This window comes from Triturus cristatus, chromosome 1_2, assembly GCF_964204655.1.
Source record: "Triturus cristatus chromosome 1_2, aTriCri1.1, whole genome shotgun sequence".
NCBI classification, from domain to species: Eukaryota; Metazoa; Chordata; class Amphibia; order Caudata; family Salamandridae; genus Triturus; species Triturus cristatus.
Genome location: NC_140580.1, coordinates 1101435987 through 1101459966, shown reverse-complemented (window position 1 = coordinate 1101459966; position 23980 = coordinate 1101435987). Strand labels below are relative to the sequence as shown.

The window sequence follows — 23980 nt, the reverse complement described above, 5'->3', positions numbered from 1 at the left end:
ATATCAGTTTCTGAATTTAAACATTTTTCATTCAAATACCTGTTCCATTCTGGCCCACACTAAGACGACTCTGCTCTGGCTCCAGCTCTTATAACTGCTGGCACTATTTTTTCTCCTGGTCCATAGGTCACACCAGTTTGCCTGATATAGTAGAACCTTTAACATATTTAATCTCATTGAGAGTACGTATGGCCACATTACTGGCCATGTAGTGTTTGTCTTAGCACGAGGGCCTTCCATTGGTTCGGCTTCCTTCTACTTTAAGGGTATTGATATGAACAGTGCTGTCTTCCTTAAAGTGTATAAACACTCTGAATGACGAACGGGGCCGAGATTCAATTTGGACTGCTCATGTGTTACCAACTGGACACCTGTGATCTAGAATATGCCATTCACACATAATGGAGACCATCTGGAAGCAAATGCCGATGTGAGGAAAGTTTTGAAGAACTGGATCAGTACCGTTCTTTGTGGTTAACTGAAGGCATGATGAATGCCTGTTACCTTTGTATGGGTTAGGATGGATTTAAAATAATAATAAATAAAGGAACAGTAGGTAGGTTCATAAAAAGATTATTAAACAAATAATCACGAAATGGCATCCTAGGGAGATTTAGGTTCAGATAAAAAGAGATGACCGATGACTATCACAAAGTGGCAGGGCTATTCGCAACCTGTTCCAAGGAACCCAAATAGAGTACTACCAGTGAATAACTTTGTCCAGGTGTAATTTGCGGGCGGGGACTGCTAAAGCAGTTTGGGCATCAAATGTTACGATGAATGTTTCTGTGCACACCCACACATTTATTGACTGAGATATGGGAAACAACCATTACAACACAGTCATTACAACTCAACATCCTTTACATAGCATGCCATTACAACGCATGTCACTACAATGCATGCCACTACAATGCTTTATAAGGTAAGTAATGGGAAATAGTAAATTTTACCCCTACACTATCCAACACTTACCCTGCTATTGCACTCACTGGAGTGGGAATAGTAATTATTACCCCTACACTATCCAACACTTACCCTACTGTTGCACTCACTGGAGTGGGAATAGTAATTTTTACCCCTACACTATCCAACACTTACCCTACTGTTGCACTCACTGGAGTTGGAATAGTAATTTTTACCCCTACACTATCCAACACTTACACTACTGTTGCCCTAAAAGTATTATGTGTTGTAATGGTATGCGTTGTAATGGAATGCATTGTAAGAGTAGTTTCTAAAAATGCGTTGTGATGGCATGCGTTGTAATGGATGTTGAGATGTAAAAACTGCGTTGTAAAGGCATGCGTTGTAAAAATTTGCGTTATAATGTGTCCTGTTCATGGGATGCATCACACCCTTCTGGGTAAAAGGATCAATTAAAGTTTACAAAAAAGCATGCTATGTCACAACAGGGATCGTTGTACTACTTTCTCCGCTGACACTGGTTCTGACTGTATGGGAATGCACCAATAGTACGTCTGTTTGTGGTGATCTGAGGTAGTTTATACACAATGAGTTACACAAGGCAAGAAGAGGTAGATAGTAGACATTTTAAAAAGCAAAATTACAATAACTTGCAGTGGCATTCTTGGTATTCTCAAAGCCGATAATTTGGTGGACAGAAGCTGTGGTATACGGTGACACAGCACAGCACCTTATGCAATTAAACTAGCTGAGCTCCTTTTGTATTTCTGGTGACTGAAATGAAGGTTGAGCAACTCTTTTTTTGATCAGTATATTGGCGATATAACAGTACATTAGCATATTGAGAGTGTTTCCGATAGGTCGGTTAAGAAGGGTGGACTTTGATAACATTCCTGCAAGCAGTATGAATTTCACATTAGTGCTGCTCTCTTTCTAAAAGAGCACTGGACTAGATTAAAGACTGAATTTAGTGCCTCGCTCATCTTGCTATAGATTGCTTCTACAGTGCAGATTTTCTTGCAACAATGGAAAGGAATAACGGGGGGAGTGCCTGTGCTTCTGTGGTGGTTCTTCAGTTGGGGATTTTGTAAAATAATTAACTTGCCCTGAAGAATGCCCAGGACCTGTTCTGGCCAATAGAGTAGGGCAGAAACATGTTGCGAATTATAAGTTAGGGCCATAGGACCACAATATCCCTATTGCCGCTCTGATTAATACTTTTTAACTGTTCCCAGTCACCCTGCGAATAATGGGATACCTTAGGGTGTCTGAGGAATTTTTTAAAGTATTTTTTTTTAAAATTAAGAAAAATTGAAAAAATCTCTTCAAAGAGCTCCCTGGAGCATGGTTCAGCCCACCCTGAACTTTAGGAGCCAGGGTGAACCCGATGATGAAGCATGCCACTACTAGAGTGGGTGAGGGCTATATATAAAAAAGGTTTTACCTCTTTCCCACCTTTACGTTAAGTGGAGTATAGGTTTTTCCTTGTTTCCTTATTAGATTATTTTCATTAGGGCGGATGCCACTTCAGTCTCAGGTTATCGTATAGGGAGTACTTATTCCCTGCACTTTCAAAGTTGAAAGAAAATCTCTACCGTTCCAGGATCAGGAGTTGCTCTTTGGATCCAGAATTGCTATTAAAAACAAAAAAAAAAACACAAAAAAAATTGCAAGCCACCAGACTCATGTAGAATTGGAGTCTGCTCTATCTTAAGGTACTCATCATTCTGAAACTTTAGCACTAGAGGAAATGGATAACACCACCTCGGAATTCACTGCGTAATATTACACAAGAACTGAAACTCTTGCTGAAGTCTTCTGCTACAAAGGCATGTTTACTTGATAATGAAAGAGAGCGAAAAGGACAGCCCCTTGAAAGGTCTTAATGAGGGCACCTGTAATGAGGACAGGATGATTGCTCCAGCAACACAGACTCCAAGTCACAATGGTACTCTGTCAGATTCTAATTCAGCCAAACAATTCAAGCATTGTCCAATATTTAGTCATGGAAATATTCATAAAAAAAATGGTTCAATAGACCTCAGGAAAAACTCTATCCCCAATCTCACGACAGTCAGCGGCCCTTTAAAAACACACATTTTTGAACTAATGAATCTGACTTCATGCCCAACATAATCAGAAATGCCAGAAATACAAGAGAAATCATCTTAAGGCTAAAAACAAAAACAAGGTTGAGACGGACCTACTTCAGTCAGCAAACATTATTGACACTGCTGAGACGCTGACTACTGCTCAAACGATTTTGCTACTTCCACAGCTTCTCCGAGAAGTCTAGGATATCAAAACATCTCAAGTGACAACTAGCTCATTAACACACTCCAAGATTGACAATATAAATAGCCAGATTCAAGCTTTTTTATATCATCTTAAACTTTTAGAATCACAGCTGCTGAAACAGAAGGTACTCTACTATAAGCTGAGAACTTGTTATATACAAATGAAATATCTAAACTCACGTCAAAGGTTGAATAGCTTGAAAACCTCGCACTGAGATCTAAATGTTTGGGTGGTTGAGGTTCCTGAGAGCAAAGAACACCAAAAAAATAGAACTAATTTCCTTACACATCCAATTGAAAAGTATGTGGATTCAGAATCTCCCAATTAACTATATCTCAAGCCCATCAACACTCCCTTTCAGTTCCACAACCAGGTGCTAGACCTTCCACAATATTAGATTTTTTTTAGGCCTACAAGATCAAAGAAGCCATTTTAAGTAAGGGAACACACAAAAAACATTTCGGTCTTTTCTGATCTTTTGTATCGAAAGAAAACAGAAACCTGAGCAGATGATGGAGAAGATTGAGGTTCAAGGGAGAACAGGCACAACTCTTGCAACCTGCTAAGTCTAAAGCACTTTGGCCAATCACGTCTATATTCAGTCAGAAACCTCAGCAGCCCTGGATCGGTTAGCTGAAATCCTAACAGAAAGATAATACAAGAACTGGTCTGTTTATGTATATGTGTAATTTGTATGTGGGGTGTATAATGCATATTCACAAGAGATGTGGGTTTAAGTACACACAGGTTAATGTAAATGTTTTTTTCTTCATAACTAATGTTGGGCAGGGTGCAGCCCCTAGAGGCAGTGCAACATTTGTGCACCAAATAGAATGATGGTGGGGTAGTGCTTCTATAATGGGAAGAGTTGCGCACCCAGTGCAAGAAAGTACTATCATTTAATTTTTCTATTTTTCTTAGGAGAGGGGTTAGAGAGCTATGGGCACTCGAGACACGGGAGGGGTACAGATAGGGGGTCTCTGCAGGGCTCTAAGGGGCAAAAGAATAAGGCTTTATGTTTTTTCATTTTTTTACAATTTAATTTAGATTGCGGATGATTTCTTTTGTGTACTGTAATAGTCTATAACAATTGCTAGTCTTAATGTATAAGTTCTGAATAATAATACATTTACTGCACTTCTTTTTATGTTAAAGGTTCGTAACTCAACAATAATTCATCTCCAAGAAAAATGGAAGAATATGCTCATGGTTGGAACAAGCCAATTTTCACTTTCATTTGTTGGGTTGACATTTTTTTAAATATGAAAAACACAGAGTTAAAGCTGATAGATATTGCATAGCAGATAACTAGAGTAGATGGTTAATAGTTCCTAGTGCCCTGGGATTTAAGACTAAGCTGCTGGTATCTGGCATTAAAGCAGGATTCCGCTTTTGAAATTACCCATTATTCAGGCAAAATGGTTTAACTCAAACGGCACAGCTACCAGTGATCGCGAGTGGTTAAAATTAATAATTGTCTCTCATTGTGTACTTCGAAGTTACAAAATTCAATGGATGGCATTCTTCAATAAATGAATGCTTCATAATACCCAACTGAAACCTAATACGTTGTCATCTGTGCTTTCGACTACTTCTCTCAAATGTCTCAATGATTCTTTAGGAGATTGGAGTCACACGTTTTTGAATTCCCTCACTTAGTTAAACATTGGGAAAATATTTGTCATTTTCTAAGCAATCAATTAGTGGTTTAACTTAGAAAGAAATTTTTCATGGCCTTGACAGAGATACTCTAACAAAAAAATGCAAACTTATGATTTCAACACTATTTTGAATGCCTGATTCCAAACTGCTACCCTACGAAAATCCCCAATTCACCCCATTTTCGATTAATAGCACAAGAAAATGGGAAAGATCATTAAGCGGGACAATGCTCTATATTTGTGCAATCATAACAAGCGTTTATATGACACAATATGGTGCACTTCTTGCTAAAATTGATATGACTGCCATTTTATTCATCTTCTTGTTAAACGTTTTTCCTATATGATTTAAAGGTTGTTCCTTTTTCAGTCTTTTTAATGAAACTGCTCTGCATTTCCTTGATAAAAATATTAAAAAGAAGATCTACCCAAAGGAGATCGTGTGGTTACAGTGGTTTGTTTTGAGGAGAGGTTGGTCGAGGTATATTAGGGATCATACTCATTTGTAAGAGGAATAGAATAGGAAACATGTAGCATTTTCTATCCCACTTGATCTATTCATGCAGTAACAAGCATAACATATGATAATATTCTATCAAATTCTGCTAAAATGATAAGAGCAAAGGCCACATTACCCAGACCTCTCTGATGTAAGATGCGTGACAAATTAGGGAGGGGTTTTTAAAGATGACGGCCAAAGCCGCCTTTTAAAATGAATATATAAGCCTAAAAGGAAAATACTGATAGAGTTCCTGATAGAGCTCCTCAGTCAAAATATAGTGGAAAAGGAAAATGCTACTTACCAGTATGCCTCTGTTCTTGGCATGTAGAGCTGCAGATCCTCACACTTAGCATTAGATCGTCATCTGGTGTTGGGCTCGGATGCTTGCACCTTGTTGTTGTCTTGGAAGAAGTCTTTGTAGTCACGATATAGGTGACTCCTACCTTGGACGATAGTGCGCATGGGCATCGTTTCCATCCTCAGATTGTTTTTTGCTATGATGGGAAATGATGGAGTTAGTAGAAAAGAAAGAGATGTCCATGTGTGTATATCTAAGTAAGATAGTACTGGAACATATACAGGTCCCGGGGAAGTGGGTGGGCGTGTGAGGGTATGCAGCTCTACATGCCAAGAACAGATGCATACTGGTAAGTAGCATTTTCCGTTCGAGGCATATGAGCTGCATATCTCACACTTAGCACAGACTGTACAGCAGTATCTCCCCTAGCGGTAGTCACCTGTATCTGTTACAGTAGTTTGAAAAAGTGTTTTAAGAACAGCTTGGCCTACAGAAGCTTGTTGCTTGGCTTGCACGTCAACACAATAGTGTTTAGTGAAGGTGTGTGTTGTAGACCATGTTGCTGCCTTACAAATGTCTTCTAGGGGGATGTCCCCTAAGAATGCCATGGAAGCCCCTAGTTTGCGTGTTGAGTGCGCTCTAGGGGGAATTGGTAATGTGCGCTTGGCTTTTTGGTAGCATATTTGGATACATTTAACGATCCATCTTGCAATCCCAGCTTTTGAGATGGAATTACCCTTATGCGGTGGAGAGAAAGCTACAAACAATTGTTTTGTTTTGCGAAAGGATTTAGTCCTGTCAATGTAATAGAGTAGGGCTCTTTTGACGTCTAGGGAGTGAAGAGCTCTCTCTGCTACAGAGTCCGTGTTTTGGAAAAACACAGGTAGCTCCACAGATTGATTAAGATGAAATGCAGAAATGACTTTAGGCCGGAATTTTGGGTTTGTTCTGAGAACCACTTTGTTACGATGCATTTGTAAAAATGGCTCTTGTATGGTTAAAGCCTGGATCTCACTTACCCTCCTGAGAGAGGTGGTTGCAATAAGGAAAGCTACTTTCCATGTGAGGAACTGAAGTTCACATTTATGCAGAGGTTCAAATGGGGGTCCCATGAGCCTAGTAAGCACAATGTTGAGATTCCACACTGGAGAGGGTGGTAATCTGGGAGGTATGATTCGTTTAAGGCCTTCCATAAAGGCTTTAATTGCCGGGACCCTAAAAAGTGACAAGTGTTGTCTGTTTTGTAAGTAAGCGGCAAGTGCTGCTAGATGTAGATGTATAGATGAGTATGCCAAATTACATCTTTGCAAATGTAGTAAGTAGCAAATGATGTTCTGGATGGACGCATCCAGAGGATCGATATGAGTGTTAGTGCAATATATGGCGAATCATTTCCACTTTGCTGCGTAGCAAGCTCTGGTGGTAGGGCGTCTGGCCTCTTTAAAGATGTTCATACAGTCCGGTGGAAGGTTAAGGTAAGGACTAGGACTTCAGGAGCCAGATCGCAAGATTCAGTTGAGTTGGATCGGGTTGCCTTATCTCTCCATGGTTCTACGTTAGTAGTGATGGGGGGAGTTGTAGTTTTTGGTGTGGGACTAGTGAGAGTTCCAGTAGTGTTGTGAACCACGGTTGGTGCGCCCATGCGGGAGCCACTAGGATCATTTTTAGAGACTGTTGTCGGAGCTTGCGTACCACTAGCAGAATCAGTGGGAGTGGCTGAAAAGCAGACGCAAATCTGCCGGACCAGTTCATCCATATCGCATTGTGAATACAAATAAGGGGTCTCTACCTATAGTTTTCTAAACGTACAAAGTATCGTTATTGAATAGATCAACACTAGGACTAAGACAAGGGAAGGAAGCAAACAATTAAGTCAAAGCATAATCAAAAAAACAATTTTATAGATGTAACAATATTTTTTAATTTTTTGTAAATATTAAATCAATTTCAAATGAATAGATTCAGTACATAATCAGATAAATAATTAGAGCTAAAGAATTTTCAGAATAACAATAAAGATACTGGACAAGGTCCCAGGCGTACTCAAAACCTCAACGACTTACACATTCATACCGGGATCAATCCACAACATCAACATTCAACATATATATTCACATATAAAAAGAATGCTCAATTAAAGAACATGGCTCAGTATGTACACAAAATCAAATGAACATTCAAAATCGTATTGGGCGACATATGTTCAATTTTGAGGAATAGGAACTTGGGTGGACCACATGTAGACGCCGACGCGCGTTTCGGTGAAAGCACCGAAATGTAGGTATCACCTTCCTCAGGGCGAACAAAGCCTTGGTCTTAATATAATTATGTGCTGGGACCTGTAAGATCACGTGCGAGATAAATACAGGATAGCTCAGATGGTGGACATTCAATGCTTGAGTTGGAATGCTTCTAATAATCGAAGATGTGCTCCCGAAATCAAGTACAAGAGCCTAATTGAAGGAATTCCAGGTGCGGGAAGAGGTATCTACCGATCCTGAGTAGATTGAATTTGACGAGCCTAGGATGGATGGAATAGAGTCTTCATTGTGGAAACCACGGGAAAGCTCCTCGTGATGAGAAGGGACTGGGTTGGTATAGCGAGAGTGAGTAGTCAGTCCGGCGTGCTCCTGGCAGAAGCAACGGGTTCAGGAAGGATTGATCAGTCCGAGGAGCAAACGCGCAAGGCAGGCGCTGTTCAAATGGGCCAATCTGCTAACGCGTCGAGGAAAAGATGCGTGGCGCGGGATCCAGAAGACTCCAGGCAATAACACAAGGCTCAGGTGGAAATCATCAGTCCATATCGCATTGCCATTGGACAGTGGGTGCGGAAACTTGGCGGCGAAGGTTGGGCATTTTGCGTTTTCGTGTGTGGCAAATAGATCTATGTCTGGTTGGCCCCACATCTGGAAAAAAGGTAGAAGAACTTGTGGATGTAGATCCCATTCGTGAATCTGTTGTGTCTGTCGACTTAACAGATCCGCAATGTGATTGTGAACTGGAAGGTGTTCTGCGAGGAGGTATATGTTTTGTGGAATGGCCTACCTCCAAATGTTCTGTGCAAGATGGGACAGTTGTAGAGAATGTGTTCCTCCCTATTTTTGTATGTAATACATGGCCGCCATGTTGTCCGTTCGGATCAGGACGGCTTTGTTTTGTACATGGAGTTGGAATGATTTCAGAGCTAGGAATATCGCTAGTAGTTCCAGATGATTGATGTGGAGCACTTTTTGTTGAGTGGTCCATTTGCCCTGCATTGTGTGAGCTAAGAGATGGGCTCCCCACCCTGTGAGTGATACGTCTGTTGTTCGTACTATCTGTGGAACAGGCTCGAGGAACGGCCGCCCTTTGGACAAGTTTTTTGTGTTCCACCAACACCAGATCTGTAAGTTGTCCCTGAGCCTGATTCCATTGATGTGCTAGACATTCCTGTAAGGGACGCATTTGAAGTCTTGCGTGAGGTATGATGAAAATGCAAGATGCCATCATGCCTATGAGTTGCATGAACACTCTGGCTGGGAGAGTGTTGGATTTGAAATTTGGTGATGAGAGCTTGTATACTGGCTATCCTGGATGGGCTGGGATACGCTAGAGCTGTGGAGGTATTTATTGTGGCCCCCAGATATTGATGTACATGAGAGGGTTGAAGGTGCGACTTGGTATAGTTGATTGTGAACCCCAAGTTGTGTAGTGTCTGGATGGTTTTATGAGTGTGTTGGATACACTGGTTGAATGATCTGGCTTTTATTAGCCAGTCGTCCAGATACGGGAAGACATGGATCTGTTGTCTTCGTAGGTGTGCTGCTACTACTGCATGGCACTTGGTAAACATTCTTGGAGCAGTGGCGACCCCGAATGGAAGGACTTTGAACTGATAGTGTTGTCCATCCAGTACGAAAATTAGATACTTCCTATGAGCAGGATGTATGGGAATGTGGAAGTAGGCGTCCTTGAGATCTAGTGTGGCAAGGAAGTCTCCTTGTTGTAGTAGGGGAAGCACCTGTTGGAGAGTGATCATGTGAAAATGATCCGAGTGTATATACTGATTGAGGGGTCTGAGGTCAAGAATTGGCCGTAGGGTCCCGTCCTTTTTGGGGATTAGGAAATATAGGGAGTAAACCCCTGTTCCCTGGTGTAGTAAGGGGACTGGCTCTATGGCGTGCTTTTGAAACAGTGAGACAGTGGACATTGGACGCTGTCTGGGTAGTATGTTTGGGGGGGTAGCTGTAAATTCCAGGCAGTAACCATATTGGATAATTTGTCTTACCCACCTGTCTGTTGTGATGGAGTTCCAGACAGGTAGGGACTGTGTTAATCTTCCACCGACCGGAGTGGAATGGTCTGGGGGGAGTGGAGGGAAGTTACTGTTTAGCAGCAGGGGTTGGTGCGAGTGTTGTTGTTACCTCGGCCTCTCCCTTTACTGTTGTTCCCTGTGTAACCTCCTCTGAAATAGCCTCTATTGGGGGATGTTTGGGTGGTGTTTTTAAAGGAAGACGAGCTATCTGTGCCCACGTTCTTGGAGGCTCCTCTATAAAAGGAGCGACGAAAGGAGCCGCGCGTTTGCGGAGACTGCAATGCTCCCATCGACTTAGCAGTCTCTGTATCTTTTTTCATTTTTTCAAGCGCAGTGTCCAAGGCCGGCACAAAAAGTTGGTTTTGATTGAACGGCTGATTTAGAATGGTTGTCTGGACCTCCTGCTTGAAGCCTGAAATGCGCAGTCAGGCATGTCTTCTGAGCAGTATTGTCAGACCTAGCGGCAGTGTCCGCTGCATCAAGGGCACATTTAATTGATGCGTTGGTGATTAGTTTGCCCTTTTGGATTAGGTCATTTGCTTGAGTTTTATACTGGCCAGGCAAATACTGTAATAGGGTTTCAAGCTGGTCATAATGGACCCTATCATATCTAGCCAGCAGTGCTTGAGTGTTGGCTATGTGCCAGTGATTGGCCGCCTGCACAGCTACCCTCTTGCCAGATTCTTTATCAGGGGCGGTGCATCCCCTGAGGTTTGTGAATTAGCTTGCTTTGTAGCATTGGACACTGCTAATGAATCTAGAGGCAGCTGACCTTTGATGTACGCAGGATCGTCAGGGGTAGGTCTATATTTCTTATAGATCCTGGGATTAAGAATCCAGGTCCATACAGGATCTTTAAATATGTCGGGAGCATGCTTAATGATCCCTTTAATCATTGGCAATATTTGTAGTTTTCTGGGACTGTTCAAATGTGTCTAGAAGAAAAGCCTCCTCTGGTGTGTCTGAGTGCATGTGCAACCCATGAAATACAGCAGCCCTATTGATGAGTTGTCCAAACCCAATATTATCATCTGGAGGAGATGGTTTTGTTGGGTATGGTTGGGGGCTTGGGAGGTCTGGGGGATCTATTGGATCATTGTAATCCCAATCGTCTTGTGGTGGGTCATCTGGATCTGTGAACGGGTCATTAGGGTCACCACCCACCCCTAGGTCATCATCATCGTCTGGAGGTGGTGTATGTGGTGGAAAATTAACAGGCTGAGGCGGTGTAATAGGTTTGGGGAGAGGAGGGGTGTTAGATGGAAGGACAGGAGAAGGAGGCGGCATAGGTGATGTGGCACAGTCCTTCACTGGCACTGGAGGGGTTTGTGCTGTGTCCAATTTCCTCTTCTTGCATGGCACAGCTGTGACATGTCCTGTTTCAGGGTGGATATAGATCTTTTTCTGTTTAGGATCAACAAGATCCGGATGAAAAAGTTCCTCCTCCTCGATAACCGGTTTCGGCGCCGATTTTTTCGGTTTCGAGCGAGGCTGTTGCTGAATCTTATGCTCTTTGGCCTTAGGAGGCGTGGTGGAATCCTTAGGCTTGGTTTTCGGTTCCGAAGGCTTTGGTTTAGGAGCAGTGGCGTGATTTTTAGATTTAGAGGTGCTCAACGCCGGCTTATCCACGGGCTTCGATGTGTTCGAGGCTGGTTTGTCTTTGGAGTGTTCATTTGGCTTCGGTGCCGGTGGGACTAGTACATGCGGTTTGCTCGGTCCCGAGCTACTGGAAGGCTTGTCTTTTTTCTTCGGAGCCGGGCCCGGAGGCTGGGCTTCTGAAAGTGTGTTTCCGGTCACAAATGGGGCCAACAGGCGAAGTCTTGACCGGTGCCTTGTGCTTTGGTGGGGGGGGTTGGGGTAGGGGCAGTAGTACTCACTCGTTGCCCAGGAGTGATGGGGTCGTCTGAGTCTTCTGCCTCTGACACGATTTGGAGATCTTCGGAATCTTCTTCTGGGACATCTGGGCCTTCGTCGAAGATGTCCACCGGTTCCGGAGCTGATCTCTGCGCAATGACGTGTCGTCGAGCTCGACGATCTCGAATGGTCTTCTTTGATCGAAAGGAGGTGCAGGCTGGGCAGATGGTCACTGTGTGGAAATTTTGGTCCACACTGCGGGCATTTTTTGAAAGGCGTCCTTACGGCGTCGATAGGTCCAGCGGCCCGCATCGACAACTGGAATCGAACCGATGAAAGGCGCATCGAGATTTCGATGTGTCTAGTCAATTGGAATTTTTTTTAAAGTTTTGCGCGTCGAAAAGTTTGAAAACTTAAGTTTCGAACCGGTGCGCAAAAGTTGCATCCGAACCCAGTCGGTGCCCATGCGCACTATCGTCCAAGGGAGGAGTCACCTATCTCATGACTACAAAGACTTCTTCCAAGACAACAACAAGGTGCAAGCATCCGAGCACAACACCAGATGGCGATCTAATGCTAAGTGTGAGATATGCAGATCATATGCCTTGAACTTATAGTTTTCAATCTCGTGAAATACAGTTCTAGGCAACAACAGTTCTGTCCCATCATATGAAGACCATGTACTTTCAAAGAGTGAACACCGGGTAGCAGAGTACACAACAATGACTCTACACATGCATTCATATTGGGCCAAATTCATAAAGGGTTTAGCACATGCAATTGTGGCTAGGGTTTAGAAAACTTGTGTGGGTAAAAACAAAGTCTTGATTAACAGAATAAGGAATTATGACTTTTATCCTTGAAAACAGGATTTATCAATACATAAAAATCACCTTGCCAGAGGGAATCTCGTGACCAAATGTTATGTGAGGGTTTATGGGATTTACCACGGTGCTAACCTCAAAAACTGTTAAACCCCTCAAAGCTATACAATTATGAATATTAATTAACAATGTGCAAATACTTTCACCTTTTGGAAATGCACTCAGATGAGGATAAGAGACACCATTCCTGGCCCTATAAATCAAGAATTTGATTTTACCCACGTGTCTGTTTGTAAACCATAGTCACAATTATATGTGATGAACCATTCAAGAATCAGGGCCCAGGTGAACACATGAGTAAAGTCATGCCAGGAGCAATTGTGTTACCAAGGTGAAAGAGGGAAAAATCCACCAAAAGTAATGGAGGTGCAGGGTACGAGTTTTCTCCATGGTGAAAATATCTTCCTCGTGGAGAAAACAAAAACATGTTTACTAAACAAATGCATCCTTCTGTTCATCATACACATATTACAATCCATTTTGACAAACTACCGACACATCTTACTATGTGTGGAATTCCAAGGTAGATATTATATACTCTTAGAATTGTTTAAGAATTAATTTGCATCAAAAGCAGAAGTAACCCTATGTGAGCAAGTTTCCAACCTTAATTTATAACAAATTTCTTGTATATACAAATTTCACAAGTTCCGAAGTTGCCAGAAAAGGGGGGTGGGGGGTCATAAGCCCATCTGTTTTAAATAAGATTCAGGACGACTGATTGATAAGTTCCTATCGGCATGTACGATGCTTCTGGCTTTAACTGTCCATTTGGTGAATACAGGCATTCTTATTCCATAGATCTATAAAAAAGATGGCCTGGGAAATGCATCTGTTACTGTTAAATGTTTTAACAGCAAACTTAGAAGGAAACAAAACTGTAACTGGTTAAAACATGAAATATTGAACATTGCCTTACTCTTGGAGGCACACCACACAACTAGAAAAGCAGATAAACTGAAAAGCAACTCTATGGGGAAAAGTCCCATCAGACAACAGATACATGGGAGAAATATGCAACACTTAAATCTTAATAAACAGGGCTCTCACTTATATAGTTACCAAGGTTTGGATGGACGGTGAAGGAAATGTAGTACTAATAGTTTATTATCTGCCAAGTAAGAATCTTGGACTCTATATGACCCCATTAATCTCCACTGATTTTTTGTAATTTGAGATAAAACGTATTTTTAAGACACGTCGTTTTAATTTGGCATGACTGACTAGTTGCTCAAACTGCATTTAAAAGCAAGATAGTAAATATATCCATGTGTGCTACGTGCACCCGATATTTGCCAGACTCCACCATCTGTGTGCTGTATTGATTAATATTTTTCTGTTCTGATGATTATTTTGACTTGCTTTCCGTTCATAACAATCACTGTTAATAACATGGGTACACAGAAAATGAAACAACTTGTATATTCTTAACGGTTTTACGTACAGAAATCATTGACCGTACAGTTGTTTTCTTTAGCACAATCAGAAAACTGGTTAGCTATTTATTTACTGCCTCACTTTGACAATACCACTATACTCGAAGTAAGCTTTGTTAATCCATTCTACTTGGATAGGTTGATGAAACCTGTTAGTTGAATTAAAATCATCAACACATAAAATAAAAATAAATTAAATATAAGAAACACTAATCACATACCTTGATTTCATATTTATCAGCACTTAGAAGAATATAATCTCCAGGATTGTGCATGAGAGATTTTACTTCACACTTCTGGAAAACTACCTATAATGAAAAAATATAAAATGTTTGACTAAAGTGTGGCAACAACTTCAAAAAAACGGTTAATACAGAGAAAAATCTACGTGAAACTACTTTCAAGATTTGGTTTAATGATCATACAATAATGTACTATTCTTTTTTTTTTTTTACTTTCTATTGTTATGTTTTCAAAGCAATCAACAATACAGCAGTGTGGAAGAGAGAGAGAGAGAGACCGGTATACATCGAAATATATCTTTGATGATTCAGGGTGATTGTGCAAATCATCAATTGGAGCATTCCATTTCTCTCCATTCTCCTGCGAAAGGGATTTCTTAACCTCTATGTAATTCATAACCACATCAAGTATCTTATCATACATGAGTTATATCCTGCACCCGGTCTAACAATCACTATCAGTCACATTCACTCTCAATATGCTGACCCTATGCATCAATCTCCGGAGCCAAGATCCCGTCACACAAAGCACCCCACACAGCGATATCCTCAGCTGCCTTCTCATCTCTCCTACTGAGTCTCATATGGGCTTCCCCCGTGACTGCCCATTTCAGAATATCTCTGCGCCAACGGTCTAAGTTGGGAGCTCTCTGATCCAACCAGGTAATAGCTACACATCTCCTGGCCAGGGCCATCTGCAAAAATCTGTAGGACACATTCTGCCCCTTTGGCCTCACAACCTTACCCAAGAGGTAGCAAGCGGGGATGAAATCAAATGTAATATCTAATGCCTTTCAGATTTCTGGCACCGCCCGGGCCCAATCCTCTATACCTCCCCACACTCGCAAGCTAAATGCATAAAATCTGCTCTATCCGTGCCACATCTAGGGCACACTGCCGAACGGGTTGAGTTAATTTAAATCGTGCATTCCAGAACACCTTATGTGTGAGCCCATTGACGCTGTTCCAATCTCTATCCGTGAGGGTATATCCAGATCAACTTCCCAGGCGAAGCGTCCTTTAGGAGTGGGCCTCACTGCATCTCCACTTATAGCTCTATACAGGAGCGTGATCAAATGTCGCCACCCTATCTGCACGTCAACATTATGCTCAAAGTTTAAGTGGGTGAAGGAGCCGCAGAGTAAGCGGGCCAGGTCACTTTAGCGATGTCCACCAATGCGGCATGCTGCAAGAAATGACCAGGACCTAGCTGAAATGCGTCCCGTGCCTCTTCAAAGGAAATGAAATGCTCATCCATATATAGATCGGGATTTGCTCACAACCACCCTCACGCCACGCCTGAAAGGACATATTATCCAGTAGTAATCGAACAGGCTTCAAAATCAGGATAAGAAGTTCTAAGTTGAACAGAACCCACCACAACACCGACCGTACAAACCTATGCCACAAGGTGGCAGTATGCCTGATAAAATAAGGGGTCTGACAGGACCCCCTCACTCTCCATTAGGAGTTCTGGAAGACAAATCAACTGCACCCTGCCTAATCATAAGAGTCCAGCCATTTATCCGCATACTGCGGTTGGGCAGCAAAGTAATATAATTCAAGGCACGGGAACTCGAGTCCCCCATCGGAATACCGCTTGGTTAAAGTTAACAACGACACTCTGCTACATTTTCCAGCCCGAAAGAGAGAGATAAGGATGGTATCCAACTGTCGAAATGTACAAGCTGGAAGCAAGGAAAGGGAATTCTGCAGTACATACAGACATCTAGGTAACAACACTATCTTAGCGATGGCCATCCTACCCATCAACAAGAGGGGCAATGTGTTCCAGAATGAGACGAAAACTCGCAGACCCTCCAAGACCCTACTCGTATTGTGTCTATGTTGAAGTTCCCGCAAGTTCGCTATATTAATACCTAGGTACCTAAAATGGGATGACTCTCAGTGTACACCCAGTTCGGGCAATCTGTCCACCGGGGTCCGGCCTAGACCAGCAAGAGGGAACAGCAAAGACTTCACGCAATTAAGGCGAGAGACTATGACCTAAAGTCTTCCAACAAACCCAGCAGCACTGGGACCGACTCTCAAGTGGATGACAGATAAAACAACGCATCATCAGCGTATAATTAGATGACATGCCGTGCATCCCCCAACTCAATACCCTATTCCTGCACCGTTCATCATACACAGATGGCCAATGGTTCCATCATAAGCGCAAAAAAGAGAGGGGACAGTGGACAACCCTGTTGTGTCCCCCGACCAATCGGCCAAAGCTCTGATCGGTATCTGCCCTCCCTCACTTTGACTTGTGGCTCAGAATACAACAGGAGCACCCACTTATGGAAATATGGCCCAAATCCCATGACCAGGAGCACCTCAAGGAGATAGCCCCATCCACTGTGCCAAAGCCCTTTTCTAGGTCAATAGCCAGAAGTGCAAATTCCTCATCTCTATGTCAGACCTCGTGAAGAACATTAGTCAACCTTCTCAGATTCATCCCGGTGCTACGACTAGGAATAAATCCACACTGGTCTTCATGCATCTAACATGGCAGAGAAGATGCCAAACGCGTAGCAAGCACCTTATAGATGACCTTCATATCTGTGTTAATCATTGTGAGGGTCAAAAGAAAAAATAAGGTACTATTTTTAAGGTACTGTGAGTTTCAACTAAAGACCTTGTAATTGAAACGGGATGAACGTGCATATGATTCAGATTCAAACTTTTAGGGTAATTAAGCCTCAAGGCCTGCTTGTAAGAAGGAATTGGATCAGCGTCCTCATGTGACATTAAGATATTTCATAATGAAATATTGCAATGTTGGCTTTAGACGACAGCTAATATTTTAGCTTTTGACTACAGAGAACATTTCAGTGGTACTTTGTTGGGTCTTGCTAATACTGCTTTTTTAATTTTTTTTAATTTTTTGGACAAAGTCATACAAACCTGAATTCACCAATTGGGTCCTTGCATCAGTTAACTTGTGATGCTCTTTAATTTGTCTACGCCGTAACTGACAGTTTGTTCGCCAGTTAATATTTTTTTAGGGTTAAGTCAAAAATGAAAATGTTGTTCTCATTTGAATTAGTTGGTGACATATATAAGTTCATTTATTATGTTTTACATTTAAGCAATTATATGTGACCCTTTACATCACCCAGCTACATAAACTAGTGAACTGAACACATTCACCTCAGAAGTTCCTTGTCATTGCAAAAGCCTTCTTAAATTGATCCAAATTCAAAATCTCTTAAGGGAGTTAAATACATAAGAACCGGGCCCTCCTCCATACACGGACTGAAATAGAAAATGAGGAGCCATGGCAACATTCTTACCCAGAGTTGAGCCCCCTTGAGTCCCCTTTACTAGCTTTAGATTTCCTGGTATTATCCCGAGACCCCCAGGATAGTCAATAATTATTCTATGAGGTATAGCCCGAACTGGTGCCACTGTAGCTGTATTTCAAACAAGCACTGGCAAAGCCAATAGGTCCCGCCTTGGGGAACTAGTAGCTTTGTGAATGTTTTTAGATATGCAGTACAGCATCATCGTTGCTGGCAGCTTTGCAAATTTTTTTTTAAAAGGCCTACTGCATCATGTTGTAGGTGTGTGCCTACAAAATGAGGCAGACACATATTTTTTTTTCTTCTATTTATTTTACCAATCCAACTCGGATCAGGAAATACAAAGTAAAAAAAAAAGTACAATAGCGATTTTATTATTGGGAAAGCAGGTAGGGGTAAGCACCACGTGCCAGTGATGTGGAAGCAGGTGTGGGGGAAATTAACATGGGTGGGGGTTGCGGAAGCAACTAGGGGGTTGGTGAGGTTGAAGCAACACAGAGGACATGGGTGGCAGGAAGAAACTTGAGGGTGCGGGGGAGTAGAGTGGAACACAAACAGGTAAGAGGGAAAGCAACATTGGTGTGGAAGGCAGTGAGAAAAGCAAATGGGCGAGAGAGAGAGAGCACTTTGAGCAGGGAGGAGGAAGAAGCACAAAGGTGAGAAAGTAACGCGGGCGAGCAAGCACACAAGGGCAAGCGCATTTAAAGGGGGGAGAGAAGCATTAAGAGGGGAAGAGAGGCACACCAGGGAGATAGCAGAAAAACATATGCACACTGATGGAGTGCTTAAACAAAAAGAAAAAAAGCAGTGCCCGAAAAAGTGAGAAGTAAGGACACAGTAAGGTGTCCATGCTCCAGGGGAGTGACAAACACATGAAGACAAGGGAGAGCCCACACATGCTAACGAAGAGCAAGCAAACAAATGAGCGCGTTAATGAAGCCAACCAATGGTTAGTAATGGGCTGGCTCTAAGCTGAATGTAAGATAACAATATGTTTCGCAACAGACAGCATGTGCGCTGTCTAGCAGGCAAGACCTAAATAAGGGGGTAGATGATATGCTGTTTATCTTTCTTCATATGGTTGAAAGCTTCAAAAGCAGAGTCATAAAACTGTACAAAAGAGTTTATTGGATTGAATACACACACATTTGTATGTAATGATATCCAAAGACCAACAAGCATCCATATGAGAAATGTGATCTACCTTTGTAACCCATTCAGTGTGTCCTGTTAGCGTATTCAGACATGATCCTGTTGATAAGGCCCATAATTTCACAGTGTTGTCTGCAGAGCCACTAACCAAGATATCAAGTTCATCACTGTAATCCACACTAAAAACTAAACAGAGATAAAAAAACATTTATTGCAAAAAGACAATTATAGTGTAATGTATAAATTGCATTTGTTCAATCAAGTGGTAATGAAAGTGGTGCAGGCGCAAACCTTTGGCTCCAAGAAAAAGGATTTGTTTCTCAATTTTACTATTAGTAACAACAGCGAAAAAACAGTGTATGTGCTGGACAATTTGCATCTACAGGTCTCTTTACACCCAAGCAGGACTCCTTGAAGCTGTATATTTAAAAGGAATTAAAAATGATTCGTGGTACATTGCAGATCTCTTAACAATGTAGCAGAAGTCAGAAAAAGAGCATCCTAAATAGAAAGGTGTTTGGTGTATAGGGTTGTGCTTCTACAGTTTATTTTATTTTTTAGCACAAAGGATGGGTAATAAATTTAATTAAAAATATTTACCTGAAAATACTGTAGATGACAGTGCTGATTTCAAATAACTTCTGTACACTGCTGAGCTTGTAATTATGTATGCAGGGACAGAATGTTAGGGAGAGGACGCTGATCTGATTCCTTGGTAAAACATCTTGCTTTAAACAGTTCTGCGTTGTTACTGTATGCTTTCTAAATGTTGGTCACATTACAGTGCATTTAGAGGCAATGTAACTGTTTGCAATGTATAAAAGACTTTGTAACTATGTTTGATATCAGTTCACCAGCAGTTATTGAGTAATCAGCGTTTGAAGAAGGGGGTCAGGTAGGCATGAGGGCGTTAGTGCTCGGAAATACTTAAGTATATCTGGAAGGTAGGTCCATATGACAAATAAGCTTTCTTATTGATTGAGGAACGTTTTTCTCCCAGTGGTCATTTAGGTACCGTGGTACAGAATGATCTGAACGGATGCCCGCAACACTGATGAAAATGTTGCAGCCACCATTACAGTCCCTGAGACCGGCAAAAAAATTGAAGTCCATATAAGAGGGCAGGGAAGGCACGTCCGCTACCCCAGGACCCTTACGCCAATTTAAAAGCAAATACTTATTTTGGCTCACGGGTACCAGCACACAGTACTGCAGTACCCGAGCGCGGCACCTACTGTGGTACTGTGTACCATTTTAAGAAAATTACAAGGGTAAGGTAATAGACAAGACCCTGTGGCCAACTCCCATTTTGCACACCATAGGCCATGCAAAGTGAGGGTTGATCTACTACAGTGGCTTTGGCACAGAACCAACCCACCACTGCAGACTGCTGAAGGCTGTGAGCGGCAGTGGGTTGACAGCATAGCCTGCCCATAGGTGCAGCAGGTGTTGGATGCTCTTGGTGGCTTGGACTGTGGCCAACCCATGCTGGCTGATCACATTTGAGATGTCATCAATAATGTCATTCAACATGTCAGTGATGTAGAATGTGAGGTTCTAAGCAGTGCATGGTGGGTGTGCAGATTATAGTTAATTCACTAAACTTTAACAGGTAAATTTCAGGAGTTTTTCAGTTTTTAAACGTTAGTTCTTACTTCATTTTGACATCAAACTTTAATGTAACTTTGACACACACACACGCACACACACACACACGCACACACACACACACACACACACACACACACACACACACACATCTTCATTAGGGACTTTAATCGGACACTCCGCATTTTGTGTTGACATCAACGCCCACAGGAGCTAACATCGTGAAAAGCTCTCTCCCCAGGCAACACTTACCTGATCCAGCTTCCTTCTGGGAACTGTAGTCTACGGTGAAGTTGTTACCATGTGACCTGTGGTCAAGCGGACTACCGCCTATGGGAGAGGCATGTAACATTCAAATGTGGGGTGGAGCAGTACCCTAAACATGGCGGCATCTGAAGAAGGCACGTAAGCCGAAATGCATTATGCCCAGTTTATCTGCTGCATTAAAGTTCTTCCAAGCGCTCCCCTGTGAGGTCTCTGCTTCTTCGTATGGAGGAGGATGTCTTATATATATATATATATATACACACACACACATTTATTTTCCTCTGTGATTGAATGTGTTGGGTGTTTTGTCGCTGAATATAAAATATGGGGGTCCGACTTGTAAAATGGGCTGCCTTCGATTCAACCTATAAGCCCTTACATGCTAGTATTTTAGATGGCATTGTATGCCAAATAAGAAGATTTTGTCTATGTTGATTAATTTTTCAGAATCATGTCAATATTTTGAATAGGGGTTGATGCACTTTAATCATGTTTGATTTTATTTGTTTATTTTTGTTTTTGCTTAGATTCATGGATTAAATGATATGCATGCCTTGGTGTAATGAGATAGATGGTGCGATATTGATCCGTAGAGACTCACTGTATCTCTTCAGTGTCTATCAAGTTGTATTATTTAATCTTCACAGGGTGATGGGGCTTGTTCACCTTGACAAAGGCTGTTTAGAGCCAAAACATGCTGAAGCAGTTAAAATCCATTAAATAAAAGAACACATCGTTCATACGTATGCTAGAGTGCCTGATTTTCTTTCAGCGATCCTACCGGAGTTTGGGACAAATGTATAGGCCGGGAGTCGAATCAGCCGCGGAACACCCGCACGTTTGATGGACGCAACCATAGTAGTGATGTGTATTTTTTAACAAAGTGTGGTCCCTGCCGCTGCACGGTTGGATTTTGACGTGGTCTGCCTGGTTAAGCACCAGAGCGAGCGAACTGGCATGGTTTGACTCACACTGGGAGTCTCCCAGTAACCTGTTTTGACAGTACCCATTTGCAGCAGTGTCCGCACCCGTAGGAACACCTATACCGGTGAATGCGGAGGAGCGTGTGTTATGCTTGAGCAATACAATGGCAGTGGATCTAAAAACGGTGATTCAGTGAGTCTGGGGGCAGTCAAGTGTATATTCAGCTACACTGAGGAGGTTGGAAGCTCGAGCTTTGCCAGTGGAGCAACAGGCTCGAATACAGGTACTGTGACTTTAAAACAACCAATGTTTTCTTTGGAGAAACTTATGAAAAAAGATCAGTAAATGGTGGGAGCTAAACTCACTTATGAGATACACTGAAGTTAACCGGGTCCCACAGGGCTTAAGGATATTTACGGTACTCACCTACGAATCCCCCCCATCCAGGAATGAGCTCACTTCATGGCCAAATCCAGTAAAGGGATGATGCAGATACTAGTGAAATATGCCAAATTAGATCTAGTATTCATCCGAGCTGAAATCAAGGATCTTAAAAAGGACCTTGATAGTGAGGAGGGTCAAACTATATTTAAGGACTAACAAAGTAAAACGATAGACTTGCAAAATACAAAGATCTAAAAAAACTACAGAAATTTCAATGTGACAAAAGAGATTAGTCAGAGGATGGAATATTAACATTTGCAAGAATGTATGATGTGTACAGGAAGGAAGCCGCATTACCACAGAGTCCAGCTCAGACGTGAGCACTGATCATGAGGACTTAACTAATGTGGCCAGGATGGGGGGAGCAATCGGTTTTTCAGAACGAGTATCGTCTTCAATGTCAGGAAGACAAGCCACGAATGGACAGACCCCACTCAGAGGAAAGGGGAAATGAAGAGGCAGAAACAGAGGCAAAGGATCAGAAGAGGTGGGTGGCGAGGCACCACAAACAGAGAGAACCACTCGCCGGAACCAGAGGAACTGAGTGTCAGACTAACAGTTATGACTTTATCTAACCGTATGTTGACTAACAAGGAAACATCTTTGCTAGAATTGGGTTTGTTTTTTTGCCCAATCATTTACCGGAACTATAGCCAAACAAGAATTGATATGCACTTCTTTATCAGTAAATTGATATTATGCAAATTACACACAATGTCTAAAAGTAAAACTGGTGTGCAGGGATCTGATGTACCATTATGTGATATTAAGATAAGTGATGTAGAGGTATTATAGGCATTGAAGGATCTGTTTAGAGAGGGGGAATATGAGGGTATGGATGTAGACCTGGGTCAAGTCCTGGATGCTTCAGGGATTAACATGAATACCCCGAGTATTAGTGTTTTTACACCTAAATACCACCTGATCCCATCCTTGCCACATGACAATATAGATGTCTTCCATTACATTATGATTAATGAATTGGTGGCTCTGAGAGGTAGAGCTAGGAAGGAATCTTATTATTTAATGCTTACCCAAACAGCAGTCTTAACAACGTTGGAATCAGACCCCACTATAGTTATTAAGCCCTCAGATAAAAGGGGGGAGGGTGTAGTTATCTTGGATGTGGCATGTCTGAACAAGAAGCAATGCGACAGCTCTCACAGGCTGATTGTTATGAGGTGATTACCTCTGAAACATACAAGGCCTTGGTCCACCAATACCACCAATGTCTTATTGAATGGCGTGATGGGGGATCCTGGACCGTGATGAGTATGGTTTCTTATGAAAGGACCAGCCGAGGGTACCATCATTTTGTGTGTTGCCTAAGGTCCATAAGAGCGTTACATAACCCCCCTGGGAGGCCAATTGTCTGCCCCAATGCGGGATTTCTCAAAAACACAGCCATTTATATTAACTCCTTCCTTGCCCCATGTGTAAAAGCCTTACCAGCATGTTGTAGGAACACTGGGGACTTCCTTACTAAGATACACAAAGTGGAGTGGTCAGATTCCTTTCTTATGATGACCATGGATGTCATGTCCTTGTACACTTGTATTGACCATAAATTCGGGGTACAAGAATGTAAGCATTGTATTAAAACTAGATCATTACGCTTTCTTAAACATAACAAAATGCTGCTTGCATGATTCAATATTTCCTGAAGGATTTTTTTTTTATATGATGAGGTCCATTATCAAAAGATGGGGATCGCCTTGGGCACATGCTTAGCGAATCTCGTGATGGGCTGGTGGGAGGAGCAAGTGGCTTGGCTGGAAGACAACCAGGAGTAAAGGCCACACATTTTGATTTGGACCAGTTACAACAATGATTTGTTTTTACTTTGGAATGCCCCCCAAGAGAAAGCAGGCACTTTCCAAG

General features: G+C 42.1%; 1 protein-coding gene across 3 annotated transcripts in view; it reads right to left on the bottom strand.

The window, feature by feature from the left end:
- The window catches only part of FBXW2 (F-box and WD repeat domain containing 2), a 137597-nt gene that overhangs the window by 34852 nt on the left and 78765 nt on the right, over positions 1-23980 (bottom strand). For all 3 annotated transcript variants that reach the window (XM_085613713.1, XM_085613715.1, XM_085613714.1), the window contains exons 5-6: positions 18909-19042; positions 14376-14462 (exon numbers count right to left, since the gene is read on the bottom strand). In XM_085613713.1, the coding sequence (XP_085469839.1) occupies positions 14376-14462; positions 18909-19042 (221 nt within the window). The remainder of the gene's footprint in view (positions 1-14375; positions 14463-18908; positions 19043-23980) is intronic.